Raw genomic sequence first — 21,234 nt, forward strand, 5'->3', positions numbered from 1 at the left:
ATCACATGCCAGAATGCAAATCCTTTTCAGTTCTTATGCTCACCTGATTTCCTCTGCACTGAGCCCAAAGGGTGAGGAAGAGATGTTAGATTCCCTCTCATTTTAGGAATTTGCAGTTTTTCCATGAGACTTTTTTTTTTTTTTTTGCAGCAGTGTTATTTGAGCGATCAGGGTTATGAAATGATTGGAGTGCAACACAGCAAGCTTTTAGGGATGCCTCATTTTCTTGTAGCTGTCCCGATGAGGATTAGCGTTTCTTACCTGCAAGCTACAGTACATTTAATAAACCCCTGCATCAGTGGATGCTGCTGTGGAGCTGTCAGTGTTTGTTCTCGCATATCGGTGTTGGAGTGTGCAAAGCCTCCGAGAGCACCACCGTGGCTCTGGCAGCCCTGGCTCTCCAGGAGCGCACTTCCCAGCACTTGTCCCTTTAATTTTGTGTTATTACCTCTTGCTGTTATAAACTGCGGTGTGCCTTTCCCTCCTTGCTCTCCCTATAGATAACGAGCTGACAGAGCTGGGTGGGATGCAGGGAAACTAACCGTGTAATACACGCATGCAGCAGGGCGATTACCCAGACCTGGGAGCAGCACAGATGCTCTCCGGGGTCTGCAGAAACCAGTCATTTTGGCCGGAGGGGCGGGCTGCCAGCACAGGGGAGGATGGTTCCTGTGCCTTCTGCTGAGCGCTGGCTGCCAACCAACTTGCCCAGACCCGAGGGAGCGCTCTCCTGAGCCAGAGATGCAAAATCATTACGTGCCCGCGGTCCTGCTCTTGGAGGCTTATTTTTATTTTTGTACTTTCCGTACAGGTCTTATGACAGCGCTGCGTGCGCTTCCAGCCAGCCCTGCCACCTTGGCTTTTGTAATCAGGCTGCAGATGTGCTTCATGATTGAACAACTTCTGCGCACCGCCGCTCCTCCTCCCAGAGGAGTCCAGCAGGCTTGCTTATGCAAGCTGTCATGCTGCCTTTTTTTTTTTTTTTCGAAAGCATGTGTGGGTTAGCTTTTGTGTGTTTCTGGCTGGCTGTTCATGCCTGCATATAACGGGCTGTGTATCTAAAACCGTTCCCAAGCGCACGGCTGTGGAAGAAGCCTCCTTAAAGCCAGGCACACTGGCAGCACTCGCAGCCCCAGCCACCATCAGTTCCAAGACCCTGCTCCCACCTCGCTGAAGCCGTGCCCGCTGGCGGCGTGCGCACGCAGGCACACACCACGCTCGCCTTCCCTCCCTCAGTCAAAGATGATAGAAAGTCTTCTGGGGATTATTGCACATTTGTAGAGCAACAATGGAGAGCAGCGCAGCACAAATATCTATTCTTCATCACCCAGCGTAACAAACGTTGCTTTGTCTCACATCTGGCCCCTTCTAATAGCTCAAAGCCGATAGCAGTAGCTGTTTAGCAGCTTCTGGAAAATAAAGCTTTATGGAAACGACTTCCTTTTTCAAGTGTTTAATGATTAAAATGGCCTTTCACCTGACATTTTGTGCGCTGCTTTTTTTTAGTATTATTATTTTTCCCAAGTACTCTGTCTAGCAGAGGAAATAAACAGTTGTCATGGATAAATATTAAACTTTTTGCAGTTTTATTCCTGAAAGGAAGCTAGCATTTAAGAGGCTCTTTGCGAATGAGTCTCTGCCAAGGCAGGCTCGAGCCGAGGATGCTTCCTGCAACGCGAGGCCATCGGTGCGTGACTCCGTGCCGGCATGAGTGTGGCATCGCGGGGTCTGCCCATTCCGTGGTGCTTCTTTGGCTTTTCGCATCCATGGGGGGCGTGCAGGGGGTCGCGACGTGGCCCCCGCCCGCCCGGGAGGTGTCGCGGCCGCTGTCGCCCCCTGCCGGCAGGACGTGGGGCTCCGGCCCCTGGCCGCCCCCTACAACATTTTTTTTTCCTATTAGGTTTTCTTGCTCCTCTTCCTTTGAGTGGTTCCAAATGGCTCCGAGTGAGATCCTGTTCGTCACAGGGCGGCTGCCAATGTGCTTGACCCGCATAAAAATTAAAACCCGGTCACTCGGTGCTGTTCCTTAGGTGCCGGGGTGCTCAGCCACCGCGCGTCTCCCACCACCGCTGTGCTCCCTGCCCAGCACATCTCCTGCGGAATGGCTTCCCTTACCTCTCTGAAAGGGAAAAATCAATACAAGGCACAAAATGAATGCTCGTGTTTGTTTCCTTTTGCTTTTACTCTTCATAGTTCCTCAGCAATTTTAAAAGGACTATTTTGGGAATCATTTTTCATAGCGAACACTTTGTTCATCTCTCTGTTTCCAAATCTAAAAGTAGCACGTGATGCGCCGAAGGGATTGCAGTCAGCTGTCACTTAACGACGTACGCCTTTAAGTAGCCCAGTGGCATATGGTTATTAACCACCAGACGCACTAGCGTGTTCTTGGCTTTCCAAGTGGGCTCTCCAGCACTCTCAAAATGGCTTTGGGGTGGCAAGGATTTGCTAAGCTTGTTCAATAAGGTCTCAATTTGTCAAGAAGTTGCACTCTTGCTCAGGACAGCAGATGACAAGTCCTCTGCCCGCTTCTCTGCTTCGGGGGACGGAGGGAAGCAAGGGGCAGGCGAGAGGGGGAGCAGCCTCGCTGCTGCTTGTTGTCGGGTGTGTTCCTCTGAGCATCCAAACCCTGAACTAACACCATATTTACTTTCAAGTTGTGGTGTGTTCTCTGTAACATCAGCTCTTTGAAACAGCGCTGAAATGTTGGATTTTTTTTTTGAAGGGCTGGTAGAGAACATGTTTTACTAAATTGCTCTTCACAGACGTGTTACTGGAAGTCCAGTTTCTGGCAGAGTATTTGCAAAGTTGTAGCTTGAAATTTCAACCAACACAACGTAGCAGAAGCTTGTGAAATTCCCTTTCAGCCACTACATGATTTCATTCCTTTTTAATATTGGAGAGTGCTTTGTAGTAATGGTTTGACAAAAAAAAAAAAAAAAGGATTCCATACACTTAGGGTTAAAAAAATGTCTAACAGGTCGATACATCTGTTCCTTAAAAAAACCACATTCTCCATTTTTGAGACATCATAAATATGTAAATGAGGGCTCTTTAATTACTGCCTAGGGCTATAAACTCACATGCTAGAGGGGAGGGAAGAAGGAAGGCAAAGAATAATTCACTTTTTTTTTTTTTTTTTTTTTAAGAGCGAGGGAGATTGGGTCTTTCCCTCAGAAAAGACAGCAGAAGAATGGGGCTTTTTATTGCTGAATAACCAGAAGGTGCTGGGAACACTTCTTTTTTGTTTATCCTTTTGGATGGAGATAGCATATAAAACAGTAGCGGACGACCTTTCTGGCTGATGTGTGCACGAAACAGAGGGGATTTGTTACGAAGCACCCCATGCAATTCCCTTCTCTATCCCGTTCTGTCAGAGCCCTTAATCCCGATCAGCAACATCCCCTGCTGTCCCTTGAGCCACTTGCTGTGTCTGAATCTTAGCGTGCTTTCTAACGCCGATGCACCAGAGGTGAGCAGGAGAGCCGGCAAAGTCATTTTCACTCGTGACCTGATAAGCGCTCGGCACTTAGCTGAGTGCCAATCTGCTCTTATTCTGCCCTGCCGGCCTTTCTGTATCTTAAGCACCATTATTTTCAAGTAAGGTGATCTTGCTGCTACTTTCAAAACAGTATGAGATCAGCAGAAAAGGCACTTTGGAAATTTCAGGATGTGGATGTGCCCATGGGGATCTGGACCGGTGTGCGGTTGTATCGCTGTAGTAGGTGTAGCTACTGGAAATGTAATTGTGATGATATTTTTCTTTCAGGCAAAATGATCTGATCTGGTGTCAAAACACTTATTCTGCCGTGGTAAAACTTAAGATCCATATGATAATTTTCACTTTCAGTGCTTAATCTTTTAATTCTAGCTGAGGTCTATGAAAGAATAATTTCCAGATAATAATGGTTTCCCACTAATGAGGTCCGCTTTTATTATAGCAAAAATGCCTTAGACCCAGTATGGTCACTGTAAGGATTTTCCTATTTGATGCTCCTGTGATGTGTCTGAGAGAGAGGTAAAAATGAGTCTGGAGCGTATGAGGAGGGATCTTCCAAACGCAGAGTAAGTGTTCGTGTCACTGTGTGAGGTGAGCCCTCCTACGTACAGCTTGGGTTGTTTGGTTCAAGCCAACGTCCCCTGGCCAGGGGCATGGAGGGAACAGGGGTGTCTCTTCAGGAGAAGAGAGCAGATGAACAGGGCTGGTGACAGGGCTGTGGAGGGATGGGGGCTGCTTGGCAGCGCAGGGCTGGGGCAGGGGAGGAGGCACAGCCAGAGAGCACAAATGGTGTGAGAAGCGCGTGGTGGGATGGAAGTGAAATGCTTCAGGCTGCCAGGGGAAGGGTGAGTCAGAGAGCGCTTTCGGTGGGAGCCACCGGGTGTCGAAAGCAGAACTGTTTTCAAGGCTGGATTTGATCAGCTTAAAAAAGACACCGAGTGACCTGTCTGGAGGAGAGCGGGGGCTCCCCTTGGCCGCCAGGTGAGCTCGTTTGACAGTCTGTACCCTGCCCCTCCACAAATGGCCTTCAGGAAACCTCTGCGTGTGGGAGACGTGACAATTTGGACAAATACAAGGGCAAGCTGCCATTCAGGTAGCTGACAGCAAGCCTTGTTTTTGCTTACAGTTAAGGCACAGAATTGGGGTATTATTTTACATACAGTCCATGAATCAGTGCATAAGATTGTTTGTTGGCGTGAGTGGCAGTACACAAAGGCAAGTCATGATCATTTCTTTGTGTAAAATCTCTCTGCAGTCTCCCAGCCCCAAAGTATTTTGCCGGGAACTCCAGAGGCAGCTCCTGATGTGATTAGCCCCATCTCTGAGCACTGCTGTATCTGGCTTTACTTGAGAATTGTGTTTTCTGGCAGTGTAGACTATGGCTATGTATCTGTTGCGTGGGATAGATGCTCTTTTCAACTTGGCTCTCTGTTTCTTTATGCGGCTTCATGTTAGTGAGGAGTTTATATTGATGATGCCAAAAAAATACAAAAATTGCATTACAAAGTCAACCAGAAATATGGTATTTTGCTTGTTGGTTCATTAAGCACAAGTACCCTGATTTGTTTATTTAAAAAAAAAAAGGCAAAAAAAAAAGCTTCAGTTTGCATTTCTTCAAATATGTCACCAAAAATCCCAGTGCATGTGTACGTGTTTGTTTTCAACATGCTCTCCTCCATCTGTCCTGATGGTCAATTAAAATGCAGATAATGTGTCCCAGCTTGTAAGATGGATCACTGCTGAAGTGGTGTCATGTCTGGGCTAGCTTATCTCTTGATAAATACCTCTGCTGTCCACTGAGAGATTAAACTTCATGACTGCTGAGGTTTGTTTGGGGATATACAGGCAGATAAGACTGTCTTACTTGCTTTTAATAAAATATATCAATTTACATTTACTAAAGAACCTTTGGATGGTGCTTGCTATGGAGAAGGTGTCAGTGGCATAATCAAACGATAATAGTGGTATGTGAAACAGCCTTTACTGTTTTGTAAGTATTACAGTTTATTGATAGGAGTGCTTTGCTGAACCCTCTTGTCTCTAGAGTGGGGAGATGAGGAGCCTGAGCTGCTGTTGTAAGACTTCATTTAGCTGTCTAGCAGAGAAGATTTCTTTCCCTGAGTCTAATCCGGCAGGAGCCGTGGAGGAGCGTTATCAGCGAGGCTCAGAAACGTGGGGTGCGTGGGACGCCGTGCCGCGGAGGCTGCCTGGCCGTGGCAGCCGTGTGCTCGGGGTCTCCCAGCGGGAACGCGGCTCTCCTCCTTCGGTGGGTGCCACAGGCGCTTGCTGTCAGGAGATGCTGCGTCACGAGAGGCGGCAGTGGCCAGCATTTCCGACGTGACATGGACCTGGAAAATTTGCTGTCTTCTCTTCTCAGAGGAGAGCTCTTTTGTGGCCAGTCCTCTGAATAACAAAACTGCTTGGTGCCCTTGGAGAGGCTCGTGAAGGAATGGTTCCTGCGTGAGCCCACCACCCTGCTTGTGCTAGCACGGAGTTGTAAATAAATACAGGGTTTGGATGAGGATTTGTGAATCGGTGCTCGCGGCTCGTTCTTGAGCAGGAGGATGCTTGGACTGTGCCGCTCTGTGGCAGTACAAGGATGTGGGCATTTGTAGGCAAAGCCTGGTTTCATGTTCCAGTGTGCAATATTTATGGTTTCATTTCCATTATAGATGCCATGAAAGTGATTGAAACAGGCGAGTATACATATGTATGTGTGAAGCATCTCTGTGCCCCTTACTGAGAAGTGAGTTCTAAGAAAAAGCACTTAAATCTGCTCAGCTTATTAAGTGCAGGCTGGAGTCCCATGTGATTCTGCCTAAAACATAAATAAATGGAAGTTACAGTGCAGAAGGTTTGGTAATATGAATTATGGACTGAAACTGGTTATTAGTTGTTGGCTTTTCTCTGTATGATCTGCTGTTGCACCGCTATAGAAAAAGACAGATTAAGGCCTGGGAGGGAAGGGGCAGCAAGGGTGCTCACTTACACTCGCCTGCATTTCTGTGCATTGCTCCTGGTCCAAACTCAAGCAGGATTTCGTCCATCCCCACCTCTGGGGCAGCAGAGCTGAGCCCCGCGGCAAGGGTGAGGAGCTCGGCACGACGCCTGCACCCCGGCCTCCTCCCTGCCCTCGGGTATTGCTCCTAGCTCCAGTCACACATTATTACCCCGTTACCCCCATGTGTGAGCATGGGACATGGCGTGGTGAGGCACCTGGCTCGCTACAGTAGTCACTAGTGCTACTCTGACAGGGCTGGTCCTGATGGCCGGGCGCACACAGCGCCGTACTGCCCACAGGGCCGGCACAATGAGCGCAGCTGGGGTCTGGGGGACCACGGGTGTGCTCTGCGGATCCTCCTAACTCCTTGCTATCGCTCATCTGGTGATTTCCTACAGCTGTAGCAACACAAATTCAGACTCCTAATGCCACTCTGAGCCTTCATTTCCATTTTCTAGTTTGTTTGTTTTTTAAAGTCATAGAGAAGCTTTAATTTGCCCCAGGCTGCGCAGCTTTGTAGAGATGGGACTAAAGAACAGAGGACATGTTTATTCAGAAGTAGCAAGTAGCTTGTTCAGCTACAGATACGAGAAGAGCCCCGTTTTTTCAGAAGGCAGGAGCTGCTTAGCCCCTTGGTGGGAGATCCGGTCCCTCTCTCTCTCAGACGCGGGGTCCCGCTGCGAGGCTTGGCTGGGTCGTGAATCCCAGTCCTTCGCTCGCTGTTGCCGCAGTCATTTCACGGGGTCGTTAAATTGATCTACTGGTTTTAGTATCACAGGACAGTCCGAAGTGTACCTGTTGCTTTTTTTTTTTTTCAGTATACAAATCCAGAGCCTGCATATTATTTCAGGAAAAAAAAATGTTTTGTGTTCCTTTTGGCCTTATAATACTCTGCCATACCTGATTCATTTAGTAATGAATTTATGGGAGGTGTTTTCTCCTAGAGGAAAATTAGGAAGAATCCTAGTGTCTTTGGCCTTGCAAAACCTAGACAGTAATTATTATCATCATTATTGTTATTATTGCTGTTTTCGTCTTGCAGTGTGATCAGGAGTTTCTTGCAGGCAGCTTTGCTGCATTGCTTTAATGCCATTTGTGTTGCAATTCTGTAACAGGGGCCTTGTTGGCACACGATCACCTGGAAGGTTAAATCTCAGGTAGATCTCAGGGTCACACTTGCTGTAGAGCTGATAGAAGTGCACAGACTGTGCTCAGTGATCTTTATTGTCCTTTTTGTCTTGCAGATCGAGGGATTTTAATGGCTTTCAGGTAGAAGCCAAGTGGAGACAATCAAAATGAACTCTATGGACAGGCACATACAGCAGACCAATGACCGGCTGCAGTGCATAAAACAGGTAAGCTGAAGGTGGATATCATTACTGCTAGAGCATTGTGTATTGTATGGCAGGGTGTATTGAGCACTATGGTTTCCTGCTTCCTGATGAATATCCTGGCCCTTTTGTGGGGAGGAGACCTTGAAAGCTAAACTTTCTGTTTCACCTTCCTAAGGAACCATCAGCCTAGAGTTTCACTAACGCAGTAAAATTATGTTCACAACCCATTTTTCCCCTGTTGCCTGAGCAGTTTTCTCTGGCCAGCTACTTTGGCCACAAAATACTTAGAAGCTGGAGTCCTGCTGTTTCAGTTTTATATTTGTATTAACCAAGTTAAAAATCTCCCTGACTACTTTTGCTTTGGGACGTGTGCATATTTTCTCTTGACCGACTGCAGCACTTCTTTGTTCATAGATTTCTGTGTGTGGTGGATGCAAACACCCTAAATCAAAGGAACTGGTTAAAAAAAAAAAAAAAAGCATGGGAGTGGTATTGGCTCAGTGTAGATTTCTAAACTTTTAATGTTTCCATCCTCTTAGCTGCAGCAGTTTCCATTATGTTTTGTTATGTTTGCCTACGTATTAGTAGAGGTTTATGGTATCTCAAACGTGTTATAATGCAAAGAACAGAAAAAGTGTGTTTGTTTGCAAGTCTAGCCATACAGATGCTTTGGCAGGATATGAAAAAAAGAACAGAGTTCATACTGAAAACAGCTGATTTTCTCTCCATGTTTCCTTTATATGAAAAGATTTTGGAATAAATTGAACAAAGCTAGTTCATAGGTCAGGGAGCAGAAATAGGAATCCGTCCCCGCAGAACTGCTGGTCATAATCCAGCCTTGGCCTGGGTGTGTAGTGGCTATTTTTTTCCCCTAAATCTCGCTCTCTCTCTCCCTCTCTCTCTCTCATCGCTCTGTGGTGAAAGTTAATGCATCTCATGGTTCTTCAGAGGCCTGAGGGAAATGAATTTGGGGATTTCATCCCAGTTCCTTATCAACTGTCTGGTTCAGAAAAAGCATGCCCTTGGCTGGTACAAATTGGTGCCCTTTTTGGCCATCCTATCCCAGAGGATGAAGAATGAAGTGACTTGCAGAACAATTTAACCTTCCAGCTGTAAGAACAAGCCTTCAGATCAAGTGGAGACAAATGGAGGATGTTGCTGAGTTCTGTCTTCTAGAGCTGACGGTTTCTGTACATAGAGAATTTGTATTATTTTAATAAGATAAAAGAATATCAAATTACATTTCTTACAGTATTAAAGAGATATTTTTGGCTATGTAATGGATGCTCTGTCAGTTAAACAACTAACTTCATTTATACATACTGCTGGTTTACCCAGACATCTAGGACATCCCTCTTTGAAGAGGAAGGCAAGGTTTTCCACCATTCAATGGAACATTCTCGGTTGTGTTTGATTCTGTCTGGAAGTTCAGAGGCTTCTGGTGGAGAGGGCGCTCGCAGTTGCGCTGTTCTGCTAACAGCAGAGGGGAGGTATCCTGCCTGGCTGTGGCTGCAGCTTCAGGCCCTCTTTTCCTACAGAGGCCTGAATCAGTGAGTATCAGTGCTTTTATTTTCAACTCATGACAAAGTGTAGTTAAGGAATCCAGTGGCTGACCACCAAAAATATATGGCAGAAGCTTTTTTGTGTGAGTTGCAATACTTGAGGTTTTGTCTGAGAGGAATGACTGTTGTTTGCTTTTTTTTTTTTCCTTGAAGAATTTGGCATAAAGATTCCTCCTTTTTTTTTTTTTTTATATATAGTTCCAAAATCTTGTACTGTTATCTTTGCTGTAGTGGAGGAAGGGACAGAAAACGACTCTGACTAGCTTTTTGGAGGAGACTCTTCTGTCATATGGTCATAAGTTTCCAGCTTGGAGACATTTTACCTTGTTCTCTGAGACAGTTCATTAGCTGGTAAAATTCATGTAGCGCCACAGCAAGGCGTTGGCAGTTCAGCCATAGAGAACTGGACCACACGCTGTTAAACGCACAGTCCTTGGTTTGGGGAGCGAAGCAGTACCTTGCATGGCCCTAACAATATACCCTCACCAATTTTTTGGGATTAGCAGCAGGGTCAGACAAAAATCTGCCTGCATTTTCTTCCCCGGTCTCCAGTCTTCCGCTCTTTATTCCCTTCCCAGCCTGTGAACAAAACACAGTACTGTTCTCTTGAAAAGATGTGTCCTTCCAGGTGGGTTAACACAGCGGCAGTGTGGAAGGTGCACTGCAGCAGGGGGCAGAAAGCCACCCTTCCTCGGCGCCCTGCATCCACCCATTTGACACCCTTGTTGGCAGCACACGGCTCATGGAGTCGGACCCCACACGGCTTGTGGCCCTGTGTGCCCCTCACCCAGCCCTGAGGAACCTGTCATGCACATGGCTATATCCCAGTGCCAGTGAACCAGATCAGGTTGCAGCACAGGGGCAGCGCCGGCTGCTTTCTTCCAGCTCTCTGGCTCGGGAGACGCCCACAATGTCCTTGCTGACTTCTCTTTCAGGATCAAGGTTGTGTTTTACCTTTATCTTTTTTTAGCATTTTCCAGCTACAAAACCAAACCTTGTATATGATCGGCTAGTTAGGAAATGAAGCGTGTGTGTGTGTGTTAAGAACTGTTTCAGAGAGATGAAAGGGCAAACTGAAGAGGTGGCTGTGTATTTACGCCTAAAAAAAAAAACAACACAGACTTCTGTGGAAGGCTGGAACAGCTTGTGTGGTCTCTTTGTAGCTGATTCCCTCACTATTTGTAAGTGTATGTGCTTTAAAATCAAACACGTTTTTTTCAGTGTTCAGGGGAAAAAGCCAAAGTAACAGTCTTCCCGGAACACATGCAATTAGTTTGTCCTGACACAGAGGACTCTTCAGGGTACGCTGAAGGAAGCTGCATCTTCAGGGTGCAGGCTGTTTCTCCTGGATTTTTGTCAATGCAAACCTAAATACAAAAGGATTTTGTGCTCAGCAAGGGTCAGAGGGCCCGGGAGCAGGACTGCCGGGCCACGATGACAGCTGGCTCTCACGCCCGGCCCCAGGGCCCTGTGGCAGCACCCAGCGCGGGGATGGCGGGGCCCTCCCGGAGCCAGGGCCCAAGCACGGCCTTCTGAGGGGGCCGGCCGGCTCCCGCCTCATAGCGAGCCCCAGCGAACTGACCCATTTTCTTAACCTGTTCCTCACAACTGAACTGTGATGAGGCTTTATTCACACACCATCCGTTGTTTTCCTTTTGTGATACGAGCAAGTACCAGCAAAATCTCTAGGTTGCAGGCTGCCCCCTCTCCACTCTCCCTGATGGGTCCAACTTTCAAAGCTTCAAGCTGTTTTAAACCTAGGGACTTTTAGATTTGTTGTCTCTGTTTGCTGGCAGTCAGTTTATAAGGCTCCTACACCTCTCCTGTGAAATTCTTGACAAGAATTCCTATAAAAAAAGTTCCTAAAATCTTCCTATTACTTAAGTTAGTAAGAAGCGACCCCTTTCAGAATAGGTTTGTGATGCCTTCCTGCTGTGCTAAGGGCACTTGTCAGGGCAGGTACTAGAGCTGTGCTAAAATTGTGGTAACAGGTTAAAGGGAAGTATGTGCAAGTGTGTCAGAAGTATTTGGTTGTGGTGTGAGCAGAGAACGCTGATTCTGTCATGTGTGACACATTACATCAGGGCACGCTGAGCAGTGTATCCTCAAACGACGCTGGATCATTTGGTGAACCCAGCTTAACTGGAGGCACACATCACATTGCTGATTTCTAGGAGGAGATTAGCATTTCTCCCCTCTTTTCCTCAGGAAGGCTTGTTGAATAGCTGCAGTTGCAATGCTTTATGATGCCTACCCATCCTTTCAGAGAGAGATGCTAAAAGTTGTAATTGCCATGTGTTTGCGTTGATCTTTTCTTTCTCAGATTGGAAACAGACAGTCCCATTTCTTTCATTATTCAGCAACTTGGTTTTTGGTTGCTCACTTGCAATTCAGAGGAAAATAGAATTCCCTGTATATTTACATAACTGTTAGCATTTAAGCCCTGAGATGTTTGAACTAATCCTTCTGCTTTTCAAAATTATTGTTGCAGACTCATGTAAATGCTCAGCAGTCCTAAACATGTCATTTTAATATATTGTGGATGGGTTAGTATAGACAGATATGAAATTACAGCTGAAAAAGTTTTAATAAAGCTTTGTGAAATTTTCATTCTTCATGAATTTTGAGAATTGGCAGTCTTCCTATGAAGGGTGTATATATTTAGAATACATTTTTTTTGGTTGTAATCCATACAAGTGTTACTATTTTTTAGCAGCTATATATGAGATAACATATAGCAGGGAACCTGATGGTGAAAAAGACCTTCCTTTTCAATTAAGAACATGATATTCAAGGGATCTAAAGTGTTGCAGGTTATTGGCTGAATGGTCCATAGATGCCATCTTGATAAATATATGCTTTTTTTTTCTTTTTTTTTCTCACTGAGACCCATAGCTGCAATTCTTTGTCTGCTTTCTTGCTCAGTCTGTTGGAATACTCCTCTGATAGAGTTAAGTATGTTTAGGAAAAAATGACAGCAGACCAGCTTTCCTGGCTCCTCCAGTCCACTTGCAGACCTGTCAATCAGCATTCCTGCCATGTTAGATCCTGCGTCCCGGTAGACGACTGTTCTGGCTCAGGCGGTGGAGCCACAAGGGAAAAAGCAAAGAGACAAAGTGCTGGAAGCACTTCTGGTGCGGGGAGGGGGGAGCACCATCTTGATGCTTGCAGCATTTGTGTAGCTAGCTTATCTGATGAGATGGCTGAGTTCATGAGATTTCAGTGGCTTGAATGTAACCCATCATCTTCTGAGGCAGGCTGGTGAAGTTAGGGTGGGCACAGTTCTCCCCTTCCCGGTCCTGTTTTTGTTTTATCGCAGCACCTGGCCTCGAGGGCTGATGCATTGGTATCGTCAACTGTTTTCAAATGAAAATGCACACATATTAAATTTACATTTAAAACTTTTAGTAGCCGTAGTATTTAGATTAATTTTAGTTTTTTTCCTGTGCAACTAGCTAATCAGGCGTAATGCTTAAAACTGCCTACTGGTAAATAAGGATGAACATTGGAAAATTCTAGAAATCTGTATGTTAGGTCCGTGTTGTTGCCTCGGTGTCAGATGAGCATAGGAAGTTGATCTCGTCAGCAGCTGAGTTGAACTCTGCAGTGAATACACAACCTAGCTGGCAACCCATCTCTAGCATCTGTCATACCATTTCTGGCTCTTCCTTCCTACGTGTGTGCTTGCTGCTTGACTTCCTTTACTTATGTGAGCTGGTGCAATGGCAAATCCATACCAGGCATGGCTTGTGCAGCATTTGCACGTAGGGGCTATTGTACCCGTTTGCAAAAGCAGAAAGTGACTTTAAAAATTGTTTTAAGAGAGGATGGTACTGTTAATACAAAGAGCCTTCAGCTGTGCAGACTTCTACCATCATCTGCTGAAGAAAAACTCTCCGCTGGTGTTGTTAGCTCCTTATTGCTTCTATGCAGCATGGAGGAGGAGGAGCCACTACCAGTGTGCACCGGGAGGTCGCAAAGCACATGCTGCAGGCAGCTTTGTAAACACGTGCAGGTGGAAAAGACGTAGGGGAAGAGAGGACAGGCTGGCATTTTGAAAACTAGAGAGCTGGTGCTGCAGAAAAAGCCTGCAAACCAGAAACTGTGCGGGTACGCTGTTTTTCGTCTGCCTCGTGTTACCTGATTTGTTACTGTGCTTTGGATGGAGCCTGTTGAGTTCCAGTGCAGCGTGTCCTGCTTGTTAGTGAAACTTCAGACAGTTTTGTCCTTTTTGTAGTACAGATCAACACAAATGCACAAACTACTAATGTTCATAAATTTGCCTGTGTGGGCTTAGCTGTTCTTTTTGCTGTTGTCCACATTGTATTCCGTCAGCAATACAATGCGTAAAGTACACAGCAGCTGCTGTGACTCTTCCATGAAGGGTTTGCCAGATCTCTTTGCTGGTAGACCTGCTTCTGATGATGTGGCAGTAATAGGCTTGGAATTCTTATCTTCTCATTATTTCTCCTGGGCTTTGCAAAAATTCCCTTACTGCTCTAGAACTCTTATCTAGTAAAGATGTATGTAAGTTTCCAAGGCTGTTCCAAGATGATCCATCCTGAGAAAAAGAATATGCTCATCAACCCTGTCATTCTACACTATTAGGAGAATGAGAGAGGCCTTCAGAATACCTTGGAAGTATGCAATTTCCATATTGTTCTTTGCTATGCAGATCAGGGGAAGGGAAATGTTGAGGCAAGCACAAGCAGTTATATATCACATGGTGACAGAATGAAATGCTTCATCCTTAACTGACCTGGACTCACTGACACAGATTTTTTCCTCTTATACTTAATTTGTACTGTTGATTTCTAACTGCTGAATAGGATGATGCAAGAGGTACGTACCCTTCCCACAAGTGCATCATAGTACAGAAGTGGTTGAAAAATCAATGGATTCTGTGAAGAACATGGAAGAGGGATCACTGCTTTGGGAGTTTCCGGGAGAGGTTTCCTTCCTGGTAGTTAGAGAACTGACAGAACGGTGAAGGGTGATGGTGCTACTAACAGTTTCACTCCTGAAAGCAAATAATTTTTTTTTTAGAGAGAATTTCTTCTTCTAGCTGTGTGATGTTCCAAGAAGGTGCGTTTTTTTCCAGCTCAAAGCGTTTTTGTTGGGTAGAGGCTGCTACTACAGAGTTACTAAGGAAATTGCTCCTAGGTCTTGCCCTCTATGATGCTCCTTTAAAACAGACATGTGATTGGTGATCACACGTGAGAAATTAGTTTAAGTCTAGTAGGTTATGGTTTGATACAGATTTTGAAAGTTTGGGTTTCTCTTTTGTTCTTTTCTGACATAAACGTAACAGAACATAACATTTCCCTAAATGCAAATTGTACCACTGCTGTAGGCAATGGACCTCCCATAATCAGTGATAGTTGGATATTTCTTCTTCATGGTGGCCAGTAGATGTCCACCAACAAATATGAAATTAAGTTTTTCATATGCCCCACCCTTCATTCAAAGGGCCTTTCCAAAAAGTAACCCGAATTCTTCATGAGGAGAAGTTAAATGAAACAGATTTGTTTGAATTAATATTGCAAATTTTGCTTTGTCGAAGGACCCCCAAAACAATCCTATTAGTACTTTTCCTTTTGACTCTGAACTGTCTCGGTAATGTCTAGCTGTCTGGTAGGACCCCTGAGAGTAGCTGAGGTGAATTAAACATCTTCCACAGTGGCATCAGTTCATGCAGTGGTCATTTTAAACAGTCACCTTGAGATTTTTTTCTCTATATAGATTAAGAGATTAAAATAATAAAGATTAAGTCTGTTAACTAAAAGTGCTATAAAAAGCACAATCAGTGAGTAAGTAAATTACTCACGAGTCAAAAAAATTAATTGGAAAATGAAATATGTCAAACTGAGGACTATTGCTTATTTTTCAAAATGTGTGTTTACTCTCCTGAAATTTAGAAAGTGAAGAAATTTATTTAAGAATTCATTTTAAAAAATTGGTTCAGTACGTAAGTCAGGGGAATTCAAGTCTGTCCTTTTTTTTTTTTTCCACCTTTTGCCATTATCTCATTTTGTACTTGCCATATTCCTTTCTAAAGGCTGTACCTTTGACAATAGTCTTCTAGTCAAGGGTTGTTGTAATGTCTCATTAATGGGATATTCATAGCACAGAATTTTTTAGGTAGTCCTCATTTTGCCTGCAGCCTTCACTTTTTCTTCTACTAAAAGACATCATGAAGCTAGAGTTTTTGTAAAGAAGGCAACTAACCAAGTCTGGAACAAATAAGCCTATTTTCACCAATAATACCCATTAACAATTTCAGTAAATATTTGGACTGCTATTTTAATAGTGCAATAGTATTCTAAGGGAAAGTACATGCTTTGAGAAAATTAACTTCTTGAAATGTTAGGATATTCAGGGCTCAAACTGCTTGCTGAAAAGCATGAGGGCATTAGAGAAGAAGGCTTCTGTATGATTATGCTGTCTATTGAAGTGTTGAAGGCAGCTGAAGAAGCCTCAGCATCTTTGCTGTAGTTGCATACAGAGGGTGCATGCTACAGTAGCACCATAGGACAGGGAGATACTAATGGAAGATGACTTGTTTCAGTTGCCAAGAAGAGTGAGTGAACTGGTCAGGAAAGCCGATTTCATAATTCAGTTGAGCTGTAATTGCAAATTTAAAGATAGATTGAAGCCTTATGTTGCTGAGCATGGTCTAAGAGAAAGAACAAACAGTTGTTCCTTTGTTTCTTGACTTTTTTTTCCCCCAGAAAGTCACTCTTTTCCTTAATCACTCACAAAGACAATATATCTCAGAGCCCTCTGATTATTTTGAGCCTTTCACAAGCCGTGCTGTTCTGAGGGCTTTCAGCTGACTGGACTGCAGGCCAGGTTGTATGAAGGGTACAAAGATGACTGGGCACTGCTGTTCTGTCTATTGATAGGTGAACAAAAAGACATCTGGCCACTCGTGTGCCCCGTTTCCATCAGTCAGATCTGGATCGCAGGCTTTTAAACCCCTAAGTCACAATTTCCTCAGAGGCTGAGTAGGGTGTGGTGGAACAGCAGTAGGTGGGATTATGACAGAAGAGGTTAAATTGGTTGCGTGTTCCCTTATATAATGCAAAGTTGTAAGTCTACTGTGGTTATGTGGGTATGAAAGATACGGAGCAGGAAGACTGCAAAGTAATTCTGGTCAGGAGAGCGCCGGAGTAATTCTTAGTTTAGCTCTTCTGCGTGGGGTGCTTGAGGATCAGGGTGTTGAGTCCACCTCTGACGCTTTGTAAAACAAACAGACACATCAACGTTGTGGTGTCTTCTCTTTCCTCCTGCGGTACATGCACGTGTGTGCAATCCTCCTTGCAGGTCTCGTGGTATAGGAGACCAAGGCTATTCACTCACCAGGCATTTACCTTTTCTGAAACCACTACTGATTTAAACTCACACTTTATATTGGCATGTGTAAATGAAGCATCTATGGAAATCTGCATTAATACAGGTTGTATTCCGTTACTGCTTACGCAGTAAGTGACTGAACACCTTGCCTTTTTGCAGTTTAGCGAATCCCGTATTTTCTATTTGTTCCTTTCCTCGTGTGATCTCCCGTCTTCCGCATTGATTCCCAGCCTCATTTCACCCCGTATTTTCACATACTTAAACCCTCCGGTAAAGAGGAGCTGGGCTTTGCTCAGTATTTACTGGTTTTGTTTCTCCTGAAAGAGAAGCTGCAGTGGACAAGTGGGGCAGAGGTGATTCCCCTTTCACTCTGATTTTACAAGAAGCCATGACTAACATGGTTTTAATCTCTCTCTCAGTGTATCTAGTGCCTCTCAAAATGTGAGCTTAATAAAATATTTATAAAGCCTACAATGGAATGAACCATGTAAGTGCAAGATAATTCTATTCATTAGGGATCTCTCAATCTCACAAATACTAAATTTGGGGGTGGGGGAAATTATCTGGATACAAAATGCACAGCTTGAGCCTTTTAATTTTTTGATAAATAAAACAATCTTTGATATTGAAGGGTACTGTAGAGAATTGAACTTACATATAACCATATCCAGATAAACAAAAATCACTCTCCCAAAAGAAAGTAAATAGCTCAATACTCCCCTCTATCCTCTTGAAAAAGAAAAGACCATTTGTTTTGAATCTTCACTGCAGATGAGTTTTTAATATACTGAGTATAGCTGCTCACGTAGATGGCCTTTCTATAATCACATTACACGACTAGGAAAAAATAGAGAAGCCACCTATTTTGGGTGATGACATTTTCTACTTTTAAAGCACATCCTCGCTTAATGTCCCATATTTCTGTGACACCCCTTGAGCTCTGTTGCAGCCAGCGGAGGGCATGAGCGGGAGAGAAAATGCCTCGTGGATGGGGATCTGAAGGAGATGCCTTTGCGTGGGAGAGGGGCTCACGGCTGGGCTCGCTCAGGGAGCCTGCTGAGGTTGTACAGTAATGATGGCACAATCAATGCATTACAGCAAGTGACTGTTGCTGATTTGCAGGTCCTCTACTGATTGCTTGTGGTGCTGACGATCTATCGAGTTTAGGTTTGCTGGGAGCATATTTGCGTGCTGAGTAATGCACGAAGAACGCCTTGTCTCCCCATGGTTACTCTCTATCAAGGGACCAGGAATCCTGTTTACATTCTTTAGATATGTGGTGGGTTTTTCTTTCCAGGCTGAACTCCCTTTCCCCAACATGCAGAACCACATTAATTCTGCTCCTGTGTTGCTCCAGCTGAAGGGCACGTAATCTTTCTTTTCTCTGCTCCTTCCCTGCCCCTTTCTTTCCAACAGCCCTCTCCCCCCTCCCATTCAGTGCAGCGATACGTTTGCATTATGTCTGATTGCAAGCATGTCCAGCTGAATATTAAGCTAGACAAAAAATAGTCTGAACTACCTGGTCGAATCTGCTAAAGTGCCTGGACACCAAATTGTGTTTCTCAGTGAGCAGAGCCGCTACATGCCAGAGGTACAGCAGTCGTGTGGGCATGTAAGAGAGTGGGCATGTAAGAGGTCAGCTCCTTCCTCAACCAGGGTCAATTGATTTACCTCCAAAGGAACTACATTTTCTGAATTAATAGTTTTGAGCATCCTAATTTTATATATAAAATTTGATAATTTTCCTATGTTGTGCTTTACTTTTAAATCTCTAGATTTTACAATCCTGTGAGAATTTAAACTTGGATTATTGTGGAGAAAAGTTTGAAAATGTGCCAACAGTTAAAAATTGCAAATAGATCCCATGAACTTCAGAGTAGTGTGCATGCATTTCAGTTACTATGAGCTCTCTGCAAAACTTGGAGCACGCTGGAGAACTAGCTTATGATTTGGAAAGATGGATTTGATACTGGGTTTTATATGACCAAAGTTCTAGATGTGTTGCACTGTAAAAGACAAATTTTGCAGAATTCATAGATGAACCTGTTGTGCAAACTAGGAATAACTCCGCTGAAGTCTGAGGAATGATTCCAGAGGATATATGTACAGTATCAGAACACTGAAAATCATCATTTTCTTTTGGCACCTCTCTTCATATGCATTGTGCTTTGTGGAGAAAAAGGAATATTAGTAATAGCACTAATAAAAAAATCTCTGGATTAAAAGAATTAGAAGTTTTTGAAGCATTATTATTAGTTAGAAGTGTTTTGAAAACGGTGGAGGGGCTTGTGAGGCAGGAGGAATGTGTGTATATATGCTGTGAGCTTAACTTTGTCTTCCTCTTACATTGATGGTATAGCTCCACCTTTGGGAGAAGTGTCATGATGCATTTAATCCGAAGTGTGGACTCCACGTTTAATCCAGTGTGGGCTGCTGGGAGCAGGGAAGTCCTGCTCCCTCCCCAGCCCCACCTGATATTTGCCACCACCGCTGAGTCAGGTCTGATGGCCTCGTGGGCACACAGGGAGCCTCGCTCAAAGAGATGACCGAAAATCAGTACTTGGAAGGGTAGTTTATGGGAAGAACAGCAAGCTCAGTCTGATGCACTGATAGGGGTGTCAGTACACAGCTCAGGGGAAGAAGCTCTCGGGAGCAGCCTACCGTGAGACTGAGCATATTGAGGAGATGCATCCTTAGTTCCAGGTCAGCCTCAGTCCAATACCAGCATGAAGAGATGGTGTATCGTACTCAGTGCCTGCTCCCGTGCGGTTTGCTGCTGGCCCGTGCGCTCTGCGCCTTCCCTCATGCCGCGCAGTGTGTGTGCAGGAGGGCGCAGGGCTGTGGTAGGAGCACGCCTGGGCTGGTGTCGCTTGTGGTACGGTGGCCACAGCTTTCTGTCCTGCCAGAGGGCAGCTGCCCCCGAGATTTAATTCCCCTGATTTGAGAACTCTGAGTTTTGCCAGAAGTCTGGCATTAGCGCACGCCTCGTAACAGCGGGTTAATTTCAGAGGGAAGGAAGGGCTCCCGACCAGCGAGCTGGGCTTTTTTCTGCACAGTCAAATCTCCGTCTGCTGCTGGTGTACTCTCTTGCTAGCGTAAAATTCCCAGACTCGTTGATTAGTGAAGCTAGACAGTAGACAGGGTCCAAGTGGCTAACCATGTGAGAAATGCAGTGACTGTAGGCTACTGTTAATTAACCTAGAATCTAGCAACATGGCAACGTGTCTGTGTGATAAGTTATATTATCTTCAGCAGCTCAATTAAATCAGGGAGTGAGACACAGAGCAGACGTAACTCGGCAAAATAAACAGACAACTTGAGTCAGCCTTCATAATTTGGTGCGACATCACGTAAATAAATGCAATAACTTGTTTAGCATAGTTAAGCAGTTTGCTGCTCAAAAACTTATTTGCGTGACATCTCATTTTGAATAGGTTAAGTTGTGGCAAATTAGGGCTGTGGCTTCAGTCTGATTTATTCCAAAGAAAAGAGGGGAAAAAAAATCCTTCACCAGAAATACACAGTTTGTAAATTGAAATTCTACATTTGTTTTCTACAGTAACAACTTGGAACATATGGATTCCATGTTTAAATGATTCACTTTCCATACCATTGCTGTCATGTTAGCATTTCCTGATGTACGCATGAGATAGCTTTAACCCTCTGTAATTGTTCTTCATGTTGACTGCTGCTCTTCCATTACTTCCTAGACTCTTCTCTCTAAGATACGCTAGTGTACATCTGGGTTGCAGTCTTCTATATTTAGAGGAGATAAGGCTGTTGTCCTTGCCATATTTCAATGTGGATAATTGGTTTCTGTCTCTAAAATTACATTGAGTCTTTGGTTGCAGGAAGTGGGTTGCACCCACTGTGGTGTGGGTGTGCAGACAGACAGATAGTACTCGATCGTGCTTTAGTATCCTTAAAAAAAAAGAGAGAGATCTTTATTGCATAAGCCTATTTCACACATGTATGGTATGAAGCATATAGTTCTGTCTCTGTTCCTGAGTTTTGTTGCTTATCAGGAGTTTGTAGTCACCTTTTAATTGGAAGAGAGTAGCAATTTCAAGAAGTGGCTGTATTTTCTAACATTTGTACTAAAAATTGCTGTGTATCAGCTGTTCCATGTAACTCCCCATGTGAATGTGTTTTTTCCCCTGGGTGAGCACATAGCAGCAAACCATGGAACAGGCACACAGGCAGTTGCTGTGAGAGCTAATAAATGTGGTCCTAATGTACCTGCATCAGCTGCCCGTATGCCCATGCGAATTTACAAAGGCGGTCTGTTCTTTACGTAAATAAAATGTTTCAGCTAGAGGTGGTCACGAGCAGCAGGTAGACTTTTCTGTCTTCCCTGGAATCCAGTCCAGTCCTTGGAAGGGAGTTTTGCTGGTACAGTTCTCTCTTGTGGGATGCAGTACAGTGGTGAGCAGGCTTCTTTGCTGTTTTCTCCATCCCCCTACACCAGCCTGTTAATTCAAG

At 44.6% G+C, this 21,234-nt stretch overlaps 1 protein-coding gene across 21 annotated transcripts in view; it reads left to right on the forward strand.

Annotated features, from left to right (window-relative positions):
• ZMIZ1 (zinc finger MIZ-type containing 1) overlaps positions 1-21,234 on the forward strand; it is a 353,245-nt gene that overhangs the window by 184,957 nt on the left and 147,054 nt on the right. For all 21 annotated transcript variants that reach the window (XR_014586502.1, XM_083843109.1, XM_083843093.1 and 18 more), the window contains one exon: positions 7,745-7,855. Coding sequence is in view for 20 of the 21 variants with exons in the window: in XM_083843109.1 (XP_083699235.1) it covers positions 7,796-7,855 (60 nt within the window). In the remaining variant the exon portion in view is untranslated. The remainder of the gene's footprint in view (positions 1-7,744; positions 7,856-21,234) is intronic.

The sequence above is a fragment of the Anser anser genome (genome assembly GCF_964211835.1).
Source record: "Anser anser genome assembly, chromosome: 7".
In the NCBI taxonomy this organism is placed as follows: Eukaryota; Metazoa; Chordata; class Aves; order Anseriformes; family Anatidae; genus Anser; species Anser anser.